The 17,824-nt window shown below is 48.8% G+C and overlaps 1 protein-coding gene across 1 annotated transcript; it reads right to left on the bottom strand.

Annotated features, from left to right (window-relative positions):
• Window positions 1-1,590: 1,590 nt before the first annotated feature.
• LOC138370700 (apomucin-like) lies at window positions 1,591-17,107 on the bottom strand. Its single transcript, XM_069335306.1, has 3 exons — window positions 17,096-17,107; window positions 5,056-6,409; window positions 1,591-1,610 (listed from the first exon to the last, which is right to left on the bottom strand). Exons 1-3 carry the CDS (start codon window positions 17,105-17,107, stop codon window positions 1,591-1,593), a joined length of 1,386 nt encoding a protein of 461 aa, XP_069191407.1.
• Between the last annotated feature and the right edge of the window lie 717 nt (window positions 17,108-17,824).

Below are 17,824 nucleotides of genomic sequence, written 5' to 3'. Positions count from 1 at the left end.
TGCTTAGCATACTTAGGGATTTAAACAGAGGGGCTGTGTGTTGAGGGAGTCGAGTCAGACCAGACCAGCGAGAGCGGGTCAGACTAGGACAGACTTATGCAAATTTTATTCAAGGGGCATATGCAGACATAGATATGCTGGTACTAAGAAAGGATTAGAATGCAGTTACCAACATCCCAATTCTTTTTTTAATATGCTTAGGAAAGGTCAGTGTCGATTTGGATCAATATGTAGGTTTTTTCCATCCTGACATGTGCCAAACCTCACTGGAGGACAGAAAATGCTATAATCTCAGCTGCCCATACTTTCACGTGAAAGGCACAGAATGCTACATAAAGAGTGGCAAGCAGGATAATGAATTTGGAGAAAACTCGATAAATATTTTATACCAGACCGAAAGATTTCAAAAGGAGGAGCATAGAGAATGTATGGACTGGATGCCAGACCCACTTGCATACCAAAATTACAGATGCAATTACACACCAAAAAGGAACTACAACTACGACAGACAACTGGCCTACAACAATCAGTACTGGTCAGAACAAACTCAATATGTCCACGCATAATGGGCTTGCCGAAAAAGTCTCCCAGTCCAACCATGCCTAATAGAGTATCCTCCTTAATCTTTGTCAACATACAAAGACTGAAAACAAGAACAAACAACAAAGTACAGTTCATAAATAGCCTCCTCACGGAGTCAAATGCAGTATTTGGAGCTTTCACAGAAACCCATGCAGGGGAATTGTTGGACAGTGAGATCTGGATTCCAGGATATAACCTATACAGGGTGATAGGAAAATTAGGTCACATGGAAGAGTGGGTCTGTATATTAGGGAAGATCTTGTATGCTCGGAGCTCCTTAACGTTATAAATGAGGTGGTAGAGGTACTAGGATTAAAAATAGAGAAAATAAACTTAGTGATTATTCTAATATACAAACCGACAGATGCAACGGCCGAGGAATTCACAGAACAGATAAACAAAATAGAGAATAGCCTTGATAATTTGGAGAACCCGATACCTGATATTATCTTCCTAAGTGACTTCCACTTGCCTAGTCTCAGGTGGAGAATAGCAAACAATAATATTATACCAGGAAATCTAACGGGACCGAACCAATCACAGATTAGAGAACTACTTAAATTCTGTGACAAATTTTCACTCAACCAGCAGATATCAGAGCCAACGAGAAATGAAAATATTCTAGATCTGGTCTTTACGAACAATGAAGACATAATCAGGGACATTACGATATCAAATACCACATACTCAGATCACAAGCTCATTGAAGTGCAAACGACCATCAATACTCAGAATAGACCTAAAACGTTGATCAAGCGAGAGGGGCTATTCAGTAAATTCAATTTTAATAACAAAAGGATAGACTGGGAGAAAATAAACAGGGAACTTACAAACATTCCATGGGAAACTGTTCTAAGTAATACAAGTCCTACAGAAGGAATAGAAAAACTGATTTCGGAAGCGTATCAAGTCTGAAACATGTTCCTTTGAGGAAAGCCAGAAAAAGGTCCAACGTAGAAAGAGAACGCAGACGACACTATAAAAGAAAGAAAAAAATAGCGGAAATGCTTAACCAGACATGACTTTCCCTACAAAGAAGGAATAATTTAAATAGTTTAATTTAAATTTATTGAACAAATCGAGCGGAGATTGAAACACTCATATCAGACTTGTTCTGTTAGAACAGAAAGCAATTCAGGAAATAAAGAAAAATCCAAAATATTCCTTCACATATGAGAAATCAAAAGCAAAAACCACTGTCAGTATTGGACCTATTCGTACAAGTGAAGGTTCATACACGGAGGATGACAAAGAAATTAGTGAAATCGTAAAAAAGCAGTATGAGGACATGTTTAGCACTCCGATAAACAACATGAAAGTGGAAGACACAGACAATTTCTTTATGCGTGATATCCAAACACTTGTAAATATAACTGATATCAACACGAGCGTACTAGATTTTGAAAGAAATTGAAAACATGCCCATGCACTCAGCTCCGGGTCCAGATTCATGGAATTCAATATTTATAAAGAAATGCAAAGTGCCAGTGGCACAGGCACTCAGTATAGTGTGGAGGAAGAGCTTGGACACGGGGGTGATACCAGATGCACTTAAAGTAGCAGACATAGCCCCTCTACACAAGGGAGGGAGCAAAGCATTGGCAAAGAATTATAGACCAGTTGCACTAACGTCCCACATAATAAAAGTATTTGAGAGAGTGATTAGGAGTCAGGTCACCAATTTCATGGAGACAAATGACCTTCACAACCCAGGCCAACATGGATTTCGAGCGGGGAGATCATGCTTCTCACAGCTACTTGATCACTAAGACAAAATCACTGAGGCATTAGAAGAAAAACAAAATGCTGATGTGATATACACGGACTTCGCAAAGGCTTTCGATAAATATGACCATGGAGTGATAGCACACAAAATGAGGTCAATGGGAATAACCGGTAAAGTAGGACGCTGGATACTCAGTTTTCTGTCAAACAGGACTCAACGAGTAACAGGGAGGGAATTATCCGAGTAAAGCGCCTAGCCATTACGACTATATAGCACTGGGAAGGGATCAGGATAAGGACCTGGGATGGGACGGGGGTGAAGGAATGGTGCCCAACCACTTGGGCGATCGGGGACTCAACGCCGACCTGCATGAAACGAGACTGTCGCTCTACCGTCCAAGAGACTTGTTGGAGGACAGTCAACCATATAAAATCTAGTCCAAGCGCAGTTAAAAGCTCTGTACCTCAGGGTACAGTCCTTGCACCGCTGCTTTTCCTAATTCTTACATCAGATATAGACAAAAATACAAGTCACAGCTTCGTATCATCCTCTGCAGACGACACAAAAATCAGCCTGATAATTACTTCGGCTGAAGACATTGAAAAACTTCAAGCAGATATTAATAAAGTTTTCGACTGGGCAACAGAAAGTAACATGATGTTTAACAATGATAAATTCCAAATACTCAGGTACGATAAAAATGAGGACCTTAAACATAATACAGGGTACAAAACACAATCAAATGTGCCCATAGTAAGAAAGAAGCATGTAAAGGATTTGGGAATAATGATGTCTGACGACTTAACGTTTAAGGAGCATAACCAAGCAAATATTGCGTCAGTCAGAAAAATGATAGGATGGATTACGAGAACTTTCAAATCCAGGGATCCCATCACAATGGTTGTACTCTTCAAGTCACTTGTGTTGTCCCGTCTTGAGTACTGCTCAGTACTCACTTCCCCCTTCAGAGCAGGAGAGATTGCTGAAATAGAGGGAATACAGAGAACATATACGGTATACATAGACGCAATAAAGCACTAAATTATTGGGATCGTCTCAAAGCTCTCCAAATGCACTCACTAGAAAGACGACGAGAAAGATATCAAATAATATACACATGGAAAATACTGGAGGGACAGGTCCCAAATCTACACAGTAAAATAACAACGTACTGGAGTGAACGATATGGAAGAAAATGCAGAATAGAACCAGTGAAGAGCAGAGGTGCCATAGGCACAATCGGAGAACACTGTATAAACATCAGAGGTCCGCGATTGTTCAACACCCTCCCAGCGAGCATAAGAAATATTGCAGGAACAACCGTGGACATCTTCAAGAGGAAACTAGATTGTTTCCTTCAAGGAGTACCGGACCAACCGGGTTATGGTGGGTATGTGGGCCTGCGGGCCGCTCCAAGCAACAGCCTAGTGGACCAAACTCTCACAATTCAAGCCTGGCCTCGGGCTGGGCTTGGGGAGTAGAAAACCTCCCAGAACCCCATTAACCAGGTTGCAGGAAGACTGAATTTGTAATACTTCCGATTTTTGCTGGGAGGTGATGAGCTTGAGATAGTTTGCATTGGTTGAACCCCTAGCAAACATACTGTATGTTTGATAGTGATAGATTATCGAGTAGTGTATTGTGAGAAGAGCAGAGTGAGGAACATAACATACATGGATTTTGCTAAACATACACTCACTCCACAATTAATAACTCACACATATACATACACACTCCACTGTATACCGGGACAGAGGGTCCCAGTAGTACAGTCGGGTTCGTATCGAGAATTCCGGGTTAGAGTCCCCTGCAGAATAGAAATGGTTTAGCACATTTCCTTTCACCTAATGGGTCTGTTCACTTAGCAGTGAGTAGGTACTCAGGAGTTAGTCTGCTTGTTGTGGGGTTGCCTCCTGGGTGGGGTCAGTAATTCGTTCTGGGGGGGGGGGAGGGAGGACCTCGATAAAAGCCAAAATGTGTATGAATATACTCTGGCTTCCTGTCCCTCGACGGAGTGAATAATTATTATCATATTATAGTCTTGTGCTACTTGATCAACCAGACTGTGAACCTGATCAACCAAGCCGTGACTCATACGTCAGGCTGCGAGCAGCTGCCTCCAACAACCTGGTTGACCAGTCCAGCAACGAGGAGCGACTGGGCCGCGGGGATGCTAAGCCCCGAAACCATCTCAAGGTAACCTCAAGGTAAGGTACTTACACCCGGCCGATCAGGTTGACACCACACAAACTTGCCCACACACCACAGCAGTAAATAGGTACCTGGGAGTTAGTCAGCTGTCACGGGCTGCTTCCTGGGGGTGGAGGCCCTGGTCGAGGACCGCGCCGCGGGGACACTAAAAAGCCCCGAAATCATCTCAAGATAACACTGTCGGAAACGTTCGCCAGCTACCCAGACAAAGGCCTTCCGGAGGATGTCGTATACAGGGACTTTCCTAAAGCCTTTCGATAAGGTGCCACAGGAAAAACCAAAGAAATCTTGGCCGGTGGATGGAAGGAAGTAATTATCAGGGAAAGCACCAAGCCATTACGACCATATAGCACTGGGAAGGGGTCAGGATAAGGATTTGGGATGGGACGGGGGAAGGAATGGTGCCCAACCACTTGGACGGTCGGATAAATGGTAAAGTACTAGAATGGATAAAACAATGGTGAAACAAGGAAAGTAAAGTGTTGTGCTAAATGGGAACGAATCTGAATAGAGAAATGTGGTAGATGGGGTGTCACCCGAGCTGCCAGTGGTAGGTGGGGTGCCACCCGAGCTGCCAGTGGTAGGTGGGGTGCCACCCGAGCTGCCAGTGGTAGGTGGGGTGCCACCAGAGCTGCCAGTGGTAGGTGGGGTGCCACCAGAGCTGCCAGTGGTAGGTGGGGTGTCACCCGAGCTGCCAGTGGTAGGTGGGGTGCCACCAGAGCTGCCAGTGGTAGGTGGGGTGCCACCAGAGTTGCCAGTGGTAGGTGGGGTGCCACCAGTGGTTGGTGAGGTGCCACCCGAGCTACCAGTGGTAGGTGAGGTGCCACCAGTGGTAGGTGGGGTGCCACCAGAGCTGCCAGTGGTAGGTGGGGTGCCACCAGAGTTGCCAGTGGTAGGTGGGGTGCCACCAGAGCTGCCAGTGGTAGGTGAGGTGCCACCCGAGCTGCCAGTGGTAGGTGAGGTGCCACCAGTGGTAGGTGAGGTGCCACCAGAGCTGCCAGTCGTAGGTGAGGTGCCACCAGAGCTGCCAGTCGTAGGTGAGGTGCCACCCGAGCTGCCAGTGGTAGGTGGGGTGCCACCAGAGCTACCAGTGGTAGGTGGGGTGCCACCAGAGCTACCAGTGGTAGGTGGGGTGCCACCAAAGCTGCCAGTGGTAGGTGGGGTGCCACCAGAACTGCCAGTGGTAGGTGGGGTGCCACCAGAACTGCCAGTGGTAGGTGGGGTGCCACCAGAACTGCCAGTGGTAGGTGGGGTGCCACCAGAACTGCCAGTGGTAGGTGGGGTGCCACCAGAACTGCCAGTGGTAGATGGGGTGCCACCAGAACTGCCAGTGGTAGGTGAGGTGCCACCCGAGCTACCAGTGGTAGGTGAGGTGCCACCAGAGCTGCCAGTGGTAGGTGGGGTGCCACCAGTGGTAGGTGGGGTGCCACCACAGCTACCAGTGGTAGGTGGGGTGCCACCACAGCTGCCAGTGGTAGGTGGGGTGCCACCAGAGCTGCCAGTGGTAGGTGGGGTGCCACCAGAGCTACCAGTGGTAGGTGGGGTGAAACCAGTGGTAGGTGGGGTGCCACCACAGCTACCAGTGGTAGGTGGGGTGCCACCAGTGGTAGGTGGGGTGCCACCAGAGCTACCAGTGGTAGGTGGGGTGCCACCACAGCTGCCAGTGGTAGGTGGGGTGCCACCAGAGCTACCAGTGGTAGGTGAGGTGCCACCAGAACTACCAGTGGTAGGTGAGGTGCCACCAGAACTACCAGTGGTAGGTGAGGTGCCACCAGTGGTACCAGTGGTAGGTGAGGTGCCACCAGAGCTGCCAGTGGTAGGTGAGGTGCCACCAGAGGTGACCAAGTGGTAGGTGAGGTGCCACCAGTGGTAGGTGAGGTGCCACCAGAGCTACCAGTGGTAGGTGAGGTGCCACCAGAACTACCAGTGGTAGGTGAGGTGCCACCAGAGGTACCAGTGGTAGGTGAGGTGCCACCAGAGCTACCAGTGGTAGATGAGGTGCCACCACAAGCTACCAGTGGTAGGTGGGGTGCCACCACAGCTACCAGTGGTAGGTGGGGTGCCACCACAGCTACCAGTGGTAGGTGAGGTGCCACCAGAGCTGCCAGTGGTAGGTGGGGTGCCACCAGAGCTGCCAGTGGTAGGTGAGGTGCCACCAGAACTACCAGTGGTAGATGAGGTACCACCAGAACTACCAGTGGTAGATGAGGTGCCACCAGAACTACCAGTGGTAGATGAGGTGCCACCAGAACTACCAGTGGTAGATGGAACAGGGGAATGAGAGAGAGGATGAGGGGGAAGGGGGATGATGGAGATGATTTTGGGGCTTAACGTCCTGGCGGCCCGGTCCTCGACCAGGCCTCCTTTTTGTTACACAGCCCCAGGAAGCAGCCCGTAGCAGCTGTCCAACTCCCAGGTACCTATTTACTGCTATGTAACAGGGGGGGGGGGCATCAGGGTGAAAGAAACATTTTTGCCCATTTGTCTCCGCCTCCACCAGGGATCGAACCCGGAATCTCAGGACTACGAATCCAAAGCGCTGTCCACTCAGCTGTTTGGCGCCTATGCTGTGAGACAAAGTTGCCAACCTACTGCTTTAGATACGGATATCCAGCGATAATGTTCATGGCTTAACCAGTAGTTCATTAGACAGGTTCTTCGTTCATACAATAGTGGTGGCTGGTGGTCCTTGGTGGTGGCTGGTGGTCCCTGGTGGTAGCTGGTGGTCCCTGGTGGTGGTTGGTGGTCCCTGGTGGTGGCTGGTGGTCCCTGGTGGTGGCTGGTGGTCCCTGCTGGTGGCTGGTGGTCCTTGGTGGTGGCTGGTGGTCCCTGGTGGTGGCTGGTGGTCCCTGCTGGTGGCTGGTGGTCCCTGGTGGTGGCTGGTGGTCCTTGGTGGTAGCTGGTGGTCCCTGGTGGTGGCTGGTGGTCCTTGGTGGTGGCTGGTGGTCCCTGGTGGTGGCTGGTGATCCTTGGTGGTGGCTGGTGGTCCCTGGTGGTGGCTGGTGGTCCCTGGTGGTCCCTGGTGATCCTTGGTGGTGGCTGGTGGTCCCTGGTGGTGGCTGGTGGTCCCTGGTGGTGGCTGGTGGTCCCTGGTGGTGGCTGGGGTCCCTGGTGGTGGCTGGTGGTCCCTGGGGTGGTTAGTGGTGGCTGGAGGTCCCTGGTGGTGGCTGGTGGTCCCTGGCGGTGGCTGGTGGTCCCTGGGGGTGGCTAGTGGTGGCTGGAGGTCCCTGGTGGTGGCTGGTGGTCCCTGGTGGTGGCTGGTGGTCCCTGGTGGTGGCTGGTGGTCTTTGGTGGTGGCTGGTGGTCCCTGGTGGTGGCTGGTGGTCCCTGGTGGTGGCTGGTGGTCCCTGGGGGTGGTTAGTGGTGGCTGGAGGTCCCTGGTGGTGGCTGGTGGTCCCTGGTGGTGGCTGGTGGTCCCTGGGGTGGCTAGTGGTGGCTGGAGGTCCCTGGTGGTGGCTGGTGGTCCCTGGTGGTGGCTGGTGGTCCCTGGTGGTGGCTGGTGGTCCCTGGGGGTGGCTAGTGGTGGCTGGAGGTCCCTGGTGGTGGCTGGTTTAGTATTAAATAATAGGCAGGTAAAATGACCAAACTGCTACTCACAACTTTATATAATTTCGTGCTTTCTGGGGTGGTTGTAGCGTCGTGTGTAATACTGAGATGGCAACTGTGCTTCTGTGTCTCAGTGGCATTAGTAAAGTGGTGGTTGGTGGTCCCTGGTGGTGGCTGGTGGTCCCTGGTGGTGGCTGGTGGTCCCTGGTGGTGGCTGGTGGTCCCTTGTGGTGGCTGGTGGTCCCTGGTGGTGGCTGGTGGTCCCTGGGGGTGGCTAGTGGTGGCTGGAGGTCCCTGGTGGTGGCTGGTGGTCCTTGGTAGTGGCTGGTGGTCCCTGGTGGTAGCTGGTGGTCCTTGGTGGTGGCTGGTGGTCCCTGGTGGTGGCTGGTGGTCCCTGGTGGTGGCTGGTGGTCCCTGGTGGTGGCTGGTGGTCCCTGGTGGTAGCTGGTGGTCCCTGGTGGTGGCTGGTGGTCCCTGGTGGTGGCTGGTGGTCCCTGGTGGTGGCTGGTGGTCCCTGGTGGTGGCTGGTGGTCCCTGGTGGTGGCTGGTGGTCCCTGGTGGTGGCTGGTGGTCCCTGGTGGTGGTTGGTGGTCCCTGGTGGTGGCTGGTAGTCCCTGGTGGTGGCTAGTGGTCCCTGGTGGTGGCTGGTGGTCCCTGGTGGTGGCTGGTGGTCCCTGGTGGTGGCTGGTGGTCCCTGGTGGTGGCTGGTGGTCCATGGTGGTGGTTGGTGGTCCCTGGTTGTGGCTGGTGGTCCCTGGTGGTGGCTGGTGGTCCCTGGTGGTGGCTGGTTGTCCCTGGTGGTGGCTGGTGGTCCCTGGTGGTGGCTGGTGGTCCCTGGGGGTGGCTAGTGGTGGCTGGAGGTCCCTGGTGGTGGCTGGTGGTCCTTGGTAGTGGCTGGTGGTCCCTGGTGGTAGCTGGTGGTCCTTGGTGGTGGCTGGTGGTCCCTGGTGGTGGCTGGTGGTCCCTGGTGGTGGCTGGTGGTCCCTGGTGGTGGCTGGTGGTCCCTGGTGGTAGCTGGTGGTCCCTGGTGGTGGCTGGTGGTCCCTGGTGGTGGCTGGTGGTCCCTGGTGGTGGCTGGTGGTCCCTGGTGGTGGCTGGTGGTCCCTGGTGGTGGCTGGTGGTCCCTGGTGGTGGCTGGTGGTCCCTGGTGGTGGTTGGTGGTCCCTGGTGGTGGCTGGTAGTCCCTGGTGGTGGCTAGTGGTCCCTGGTGGTGGCTGGTGGTCCCTGGTGGTGGCTGGTGGTCCCTGGTGGTGGCTGGTGGTCCCTGGTGGTGGCTGGTGGTCCATGGTGGTGGTTGGTGGTCCCTGGTTGTGGCTGGTGGTCCCTGGTGGTGGCTGGTGGTCCCTGGTGGTGGCTGGTTGTCCCTGGTGGTGGCTGGTGGTCCCTGGTGGTGGCTGGTGGTCCCTGGTGGTGGCTGGTGGTCCCTGGTGGTGGCTGGTGATCCCTGGTGGTGGCTGGTGGTCCTGGTGGTGGCTGGTGGTCCCTGGTGGTGGCTGGTGGTCCCTGGTGGTGGCTGGTGGTCCCTGGTGGTGGCTGGTGGTCCATGGTGGTGGTTGGTGGTCCCTGGTGGTGGCTGGTGGTCCCTGGTGGTGGCTGGTGGTCCCTGGTGGTGGCTGGTGGTCCCTGGTGGTGGCTAGTGGTCCTTGGTGGTGGCTAGTGGTCCCTGGTGGTGGCTGGTGGTCCATGGTGGTGGCTGGTGGTCCCTAGTGGTGGCTGGTGGTCCCTGGTGGTGGCTGGTAGTCCCTGGTGGTGGCTAGTGGTCCCTGGTGGTGGCTGGTGTTCCCTGGTGGTGGCTGGTGGTCCCTGGTGGTGGCTGGTGGTCCCTGGTGGTGGCTGGTGGTCCCTGGTGGTGGCTGGTGGTCCCTGGTGGTGGCTGGTGGTCCCTGGTGGTGGCTGGTGGTCCCTGGTGGTCCCTGGTGGTGGCTGGTGGTCCCTGGTGGTGGCTGGTGGTGGCTGGTGGTCCCTGGTGGTGGCTGGTGGTCCCTGGTGGTGGCTGGTGGTCCCTGGTGGTCCCTGGTGGTGGCTGGTGGTCCCTGGTGGTGGCTGGTGGTCCCTGGTGGTCCCTGGTGGTGGCTGGTGGTCCCTGGTGGTGGCTGGTGGTCCCTGGTGGTGGCTGGTGGTCCATGGTGGTGGCTGGTGGTCCCTGGTGGTGGCTGTTGGTCCCTGGTGGTCCCTGGTGGTGGCTGGTGGTCCCTGGTGGTGGCTGGTGGTCCCTGGTGGTGGCTGGTGGTCCCTGGTGGTGGCTGGTGGTCCCTGGTGGTGGCTGGTGGTCCCTGGTGGTGGCTGGTGGTCCCTGGTGGTGGCTGGTGGTCCCTGGTGGTGGCTGGTGGTCCCTGGTGGTGGCTGGTGGTCCCTGGTGGTGGCTGGTGGTCCCTGGTGGTCCCTGGTGGTGGCTGGTGGTCCCTGGTGGTGGCTGGTGGTCCTGAGATTTCTCTCTAATACAGAAGCATTTTTTCTCACAAACAACCCCATCATGGCTTCTAACCAAACAATGTTGACTTCTTTCTTTCGTAAACTGAATGGGAAGTATAAGAAGAATAATGTACAGGAGACAATACTGATAGTAATAACAGTGAAAGTGACCAAAGTTGTTTTGACTGCTTCTAGTTAAATTTTTAAACTGGATCCATTTGCAATGAAAAAGAAAATTTGCCAACGTATCAAGCAGATAAATGGCAAAATTTATGTTCTCGTTGATGGATCAAATAGCCTGAGCATTAAAATAACCTACATAGTTTACTTGAAATGTGAAAGTGATAAGGAAGGTAATCCCTATTGAATGTTCTTAAATCAAATTGAACTACCTGATCAGAAAGCTGCAACTACTGATAGGCATCTATTGAGCTGTCTCAATTATCATGGGTTTGATGACTTATATTTGAAACAGAACCTTGAAGCATTTGCTAGTGATGGTTATCTTGAGGTTATCTTGAGATGATTTCGGGGCTTTTTAGTGTCCCCGCGGCCCGGTCCTCGACCAGGCCTCCACCCCCAGGACGCAGCCCGTGACAGCTGACTAACACCCAGGTACCTATTTTACTGCTAGGTAACAGGGGCATAGGGTGAAAGAAACTCTGCCCATTGTTTCTCGCCGGCGCCTGGGATCGAACCCAGGACCACAGGATCACAAGTCCAGCGTGCAGTCCGCTCGGCCGACCGGCTCCCTCGGACCGGCTCCGTGATGGGGCGTCATGCTTAGTGTCAAATCTGGCGGTGCAACAATTCTCAAGGAACATTACCCTGATATAATAATCTGGGACTGGAACATGGAACACTATTTCCTAAATATTGTAATCAAAAACTGTTTTAAATAAAAAGTCAATACTCCTATCCAATGACGATGGTTTGCTTTCAGCCTCTGATACTGCTATTGAATTCAATAGGTTCTTCTCATCCATTGGGTCATCCCTTGCTAATGATATTACATCTTCCAGTACTAATGTCAAGGACTACCTTACAGGTAACTCTCCACAGTCTCTGTACCTAACGCCTGCTAACTCTACTGATGTTAATGAGATAATCCTTTCCCTTAAAACAAAGTCTAGTGCCCTTGATGAGATACCAACTTTAATTTACAAAAAAGCCTGCACATTTTTAGCTCCTGTCATTGCATTGCTCTACAACAAGTCACTTGAACTCCAAACCTTTCCAGATATACTAAAAAAAAGCGAGAGTAACCCCAGGCCATAAATGTGGTGATCTCACTGATGTCAACAACTTCAGACCTATATCAATTCTGCCAAACTTGTAAAAAAAAATTGAAAACTTTACTCTTATCTACCTAAACACAATATACTCATTCTTGCCAACATGGCTTCAGACCCACAAAAAAGCACTAACGATGCACTTATTAGTATGATTAACTTGATACATACAGCTCTTGATAAAAATGAGTTCCCTGTTGGGTTATTTATGGACCTGCGTAAAGCTTATGACACTGTCAACCACCAAAACCTTCTTAAATTACATCATTGTGGAGTCAGAGGTCACTTCCTCCAATACCTTCAGTCTTACCTTACTGACAGGCTCCAGTATGTTTCTGTGAATAATTCAATTTCTCCCACACTACCCGTCAACAATGGTGTTCCACAGGGCAGCATACTTGGACCTCTCCTCTTTCTCATCTACATTAATGATCTTCCAAATGCCTCTCAACACCTCAAACCAATTCTATTTGCTGATGACACAACCTTCCTTTTCTCCAGTCCTGACCCTCTTGCTCTAAATGTCACAGTGAATACTGAATTAAATAAAGTCCATCTTTGGTTAACTGCTAACAAACTCACGCTTAACAGTGACAAAACTTTCTATACTTTGCTTGGTAATAAATCTTCAAATCAAATTAATTTAAGAATAAACAATATCCAAATTAGTAATAAAGTTGATGGTAAATTCCTTGGTGTCCTCATCGATAACAAGCTGAATTTCCAGGGACACATTCTAAATATAGCAAAAAAAGGTTTCTAAAACTGTTGGCATTCTTTCTAAGATCAGATATTTTGTACCTCGCCCTGCCCTGGTGACTCTCTATTACTCTCTCATCTATCCTTATCTCAACTATGGTATTTGTGCTTGGGGTTCTACTACCCAAAATCATTTACGTCCTCTAATTACTCAACACAAAGCTGCTATTAGAACAATATCTAACTCTGGCCCCAGACATCACTCGGTACCCTTACTTAAATTTTTGAATATGTTAGATATTAAGTCACTGCACATCCTCTCATGTGTATTCTATACATTCAAAACTCTGAACTGCAATGTCAATCCTGACCTTAAAAGTTTCCTAGAAGGTTGTAACAGAACTCATGAGCACCACACCAGAAACAAATACCTTTTTGATATTCCAAGAGTGCGACTTAACCAAACTAGAAATGCTCTACAATTCAAGGGACCCAGAATGTGGAATGACCTACCCCAATCATGTCAAAGGCTGTACCTCACTCAACCAGTTTAAGAGTAGAACTAAGTACTGCCCAATTAACTCCATGTAACCTACCTTACCCCCTAAATGTCAACCCATGTCTTGCGTCAAAATAATGTTGTTTGTTGATCAACTTGTACAATTGCTGATTTCTGCCATCATACCCCCCCCCCTATTCTTTTTTTATTTCCCTTTTCACCGCAATTTTGACTTTACTCCCAATTACTATTACGTTCTAGTCTAAGTGTTTTTCCCCTCCACACCTTGCCCGAAACGCTATGCGTATTAGTGGCTTTAGATATTGTATGTACTATCTTGAGGTTATCTTGAGATGATTTCGGGGCTTTTTAGTGTCCCCGCGGCCCGGTCCTCGACCAGGCCTCCACCCCCAGGAAGCAGCCCGTGACAGCTGACTAACTCCCAGGTACCTATTTACTGCTAGGTAACAGGGGGCATTCAGGGTGAAAGAAACTTTGCCCATTTGTTTCTGCCTCGTGCGGGAATCGAACCCGCGCCACAGAATTACGAATCCTGCGCGCTATCCACCAGGCTACGAGGCCCCTTCTAATATTAATTACTAGCTCTATCTATTAATCCAACATTATGTTTGTAACTCTGCAGTTATATATGTACTTTTCCTGAAAAATTCTTAATCATAGATTAGAACTTGCTATAGGTAATTTAGTGAGAGAAGTTCATGGAATTAATAATTTTCAAGCATTTATGGACAAATTGTTCTCAGTCTACAGTAGATCACCTCTAAATCAAAAGGAACTATCTGAATGTGCCTCTCAACTTGAACCACAGATTGCTCAAGCGTCTAGGATGATCTCGAACGTAGGTTCGAATCCTCGTCACGGCTCTTGTGGATTTGTTCAGATTGCTCAAGTTCAGATTATTTCCCCTTGGGCAGACGCCCTTGGGCAGACGCCCTTGGGCAGCCCCTTGGGCAGACGCCCTTGGGCAGCCCTTTGGACAGACGCCCTTGGGCAGCCCCTTGGGCAGACGCCCTTGGGCAGCCCCTTGGGCAGACGCCCTTGGGCAGCCCTTTGGACAGACGCCCTTGGGCAGCCCTTTGGACAGACGCCCTTGGGCAGCCCCTTGGGCAGACGCCCTTGGGCAGACGCCCTTGGGCAGCCCCTTGGACAGACGTCCTTCAAGACTTCTTTATCGAAAACGACCATCCATCGAAATATATTACTACAACTGCACTCAGAATGAATCAGGTTCACGACATCATCCAAGAAAGAAAAAGTGGCGCTTCTCTATACCATGGAAGATAACCGCTATCAGGATCACTATTCTTCCTATCCCAGCCTGAGATCATTAAGGATCATACGGGTCACTGAGGAGGTGATCAATGCACGAAAGTGTATATAGCTGTTCTCTTCAAAATATGCTTACCATACCTTGAGGTGCTTCCGGGGCTTAGCGTCCCCGCTGCCCGGTCGTCGACCAGGCCTCCCGGTTGCTGGACTGATCAACCAGGCTGTTGGACGCGGCTGCTCGCAGCCTGACGTATGAGTCACAGCCTGGTTGATCAGGTATCCTTTGGAGGTGCTTATCCAGTTCTCTCTTGAACACTGTGAGGGGATTGCTAGTTATGCCCCTTATGTGTAGCGGAAGCGTGTTGAACAGTCTCGGGCCTCTGATGTTGATAGAGTTCTCTCTCAGAGTACCAGTTGCACCTCCACTTTTCAACGGGGGTATTCTGCACATCCTGCCATGTCTTATGATCTCATGTGATGTTATTTCTGTGTGCAGGTTTGGGACCAGCCCCTCTAATATTTTCCACGTGTAAATTATTATGTATCTCTCCCGCCTGCGCTCAAGGGAGTACAGATTTAGGCTCTTTAGTCGGTCCCAATAGTTTAGGTGTTTTATTGAGTGGATTCTAGCAGTAAAGGATCTCTGCACGCTCTCCAGGTCAGCAATTTCTCCAGCTTTGAAAGGTGCTGTCATTGTGCAGCAGTACTCCACTCTAGAGAGCACAAGAGTTTTGAAAAGTATCATCATCGGTATAGCATCTCTAGTGTGAAAAGTTCTTGTTATCCAACCTGTCATTTTTCTTGCAGTTGTGACGGCTACTTTATTGTGTTCTTTAAAGGTAAGGTCTTCCGACATGAGTACACCCAGGTCCTTTACATTGCCTTTTCGTTCTATGTTATGTTCTATGCTTCCTTGATGTTAAATGATGAGGTTAAGGGTTGGGTTCATAATTCTGGTGTGGGGAGGTTTTTGAGACATGACCTCTAATATAAGCATCAGGCCAAATTCAACTAGTATGGGGAAATGGGTTATGTCTTGGGAGCGGATGCTTCTAATTGAAAATTCCAGAGAATCAAATATTTTAGCACACTTCTTTATTTTTTTATTTTATATAGACACGAAAGTACATTGGCTTATCTTGAGAGGTTATCTTGAGATGATTTCGGGGCTTTAGTGTCCCCGCGGCCCGGTCCTCGACCAGGCCTCCACCCCCAGGAAGCAGATTCTTTCTTATGCTTAGAGTACATAACATTTATGTTTTTACAGTCTTGCAAAATCAAAAAACACGCATAGCATTTAGGGCAGGTCCTTAATCTAACAGATAATTTAAGTAGGTAATTAGTAACAAAATCTGAAGTATATTAATATGTACATTGTAGCAAAATTTGCATTCAACATAACACCTATGATATAAGTTGATAACAGTGATTACAATGGTTAAGTTGAATGGCTTAGGCACATATATTGGGGAAGTAGGTAGTAGAAGATACAGTGTGAGCTTCAAGCACTATGTAGGAAACTATTAGGATGTAATTAGCACATTTTGCTTTTATTTCTAAATAAAGCATCTATGCTTTATTTAATATAATATTTTATATTTATTTGTGTATGGAAACACAAACCGAAACTGTCTCTATTTTCCGCTTGTTACAACTTGTAATAAAGTTGTTACATCTTGGCTTAACGTGTTTATGACGTATTAGAACGTTGTTACAACTTGCTATATTGGTTGTTATAACTGGTTAGGAAGTGTTAAAACTTGTTCGAACGTTGTACCAACGTCGTAGTTTCGGTGTGTGTTTGGCGGGAGTACAGTGAAAGGAGAGCAGAATGGGGAACAAAATATCTGATTTGAAAATAACCCGACAGTTTTTAATACTTTTTTGGCTATGTATGTGTTGTATTTTTTGGTTGTATGTGGGTGCTGAAGCTAGGCCTCTTGTCTGTGTATATCCCAAGGAACTTTCTATCATATTTTATGTTATTGTTAACATTGGCTATCTGAAGGTGAATTTGGTTTGAATACCAAAGACTAATGGGGAATTTGGGAATAATGCCAATGACAAATTTATTAAAGCGTCAAAGACTTATTATGATACCAAACTACACAGAACACCAATAATAGGAGAAATATGGTTTATCCTGTAGACTTCTTTAACAAATATTGTTTAAAGGTATTAAGGATGAAGACGGTTGAGAACATTTTAACTAATGAAAGTAGTGACATTGAACATTTGGAAAGAAGACGTTCTACTAGACAGATCGTGAAGGTGAAGGGTTATCTTGAGGTTATCTTGAGTTGATTTCGGGGCTTTTAGTGTCCTCGCGGCCCGGTCCTTGACCAGGCCTCCACCCCCAGGAAGCAGCCCGTGACAGCTGACTAACACCCAGGTACCTATTTACTGCTAGGTAACAGGGGCATTCAGGGTGAAAGAAACTTTGCCCATTTGTTTCTGCCTCGTGCGGGAATCGAACCCGCGCCACAGAATTACGAGTCCTGCGCGCTATCCACCAGGCTACGAGGCCCCCGTATGTGTGTGTGTGTTACATCTGCCAATGGAAGAGAGATCAGCTAATTTTTTTATTATTAGCAACGCAGTATTTTCAGGATGAATTTTTTTCCAAGGCAAGTATTTTTGACAATGTAATATTTTGATGATGATGTCATATGCAGCAGATGTTCTGCACCACTCACCATGCATGAGTAATTATTAAAATACTTCAGAAATACTGATTTTTTTTAACAAATATGAATGACACCACAATTAAAACAGCTTTTCAAAAATTGCTTGATAACCTGGGGCCAGATTCATGAAAGCACTTACGCAAGCACTTACGAACGTGTACATCTTTCCTCAATCTTTGACGGCTTTGGTTACATTTATTAAACAGTTTACAAGCATGAAAACTTCCCATTCAACTGTTGTTATTGTTATAAACAGCCTCCTGATGCTTCGGAGCTCATTAACTGTTTAATAATTGGAAACAAAGCCACCAAAGATTGACAAAAGATGTACAGGTTCGTAAGTGCTTTCGTGAATCTGGCCCCTGGATCTTTACCAAGATGGCCACGAGTTGCCTGAGCTTTCTTCTTCTTTTTTTTTTTTTTTTTTTTTTTTTTTTGAGATATATACAAGAGTTGTTACATTCTTGTACAGCCACTAGTACGCGTAGCGTTTCGGGCAAGTCCTTAATCCTATGGTCCCTGGAATACGATCCCCTGCCGCGAAGAATCGTTTTTTCATCCAAGTACACATTTTACTGTTGCGTTAAACAGAGGCTACAGTTAAGGAATTGCGCCCAGTAAATCCTCCCCGGCCAGGATACGAACCCATGACATAGCGCTCGCGGAACGCCAGGCGAGTATCTTACCACTACACCACGGAGACTTCTTGGTTTATGAATTCTGAATGTCAGTTTGAGAACACTTTCGCATTAACAAGAGAAAACTCTTCTTATTCAGCTTTCTGGACCGGAAAAGAACATATCCATCGCCAATAAAACGCTAAAAGCAGTCTCCGTGGTGTAGTGGTAAGATACTCGCCTGGCGTTCCGCGAGCGCTATG

Source organism: Procambarus clarkii, chromosome 4, assembly GCF_040958095.1.
Source record: "Procambarus clarkii isolate CNS0578487 chromosome 4, FALCON_Pclarkii_2.0, whole genome shotgun sequence".
Classification (NCBI taxonomy): Eukaryota; Metazoa; Arthropoda; class Malacostraca; order Decapoda; family Cambaridae; genus Procambarus; species Procambarus clarkii.
This window is presented reverse-complemented; position numbering and strand designations above follow the sequence as displayed.

What these genes read in the sequence shown, in the direction of transcription:
- LOC138370700 (XM_069335306.1), bottom strand. An exon ending in ACCTACCACTGGCAGCTCGG is followed by an intron (nt 1,611 to 5,055) that starts GTGACACCCCAT and finishes CCTTCTTTGTAG; the next exon opens with GGAAAGTCATGTCTGGTTAA.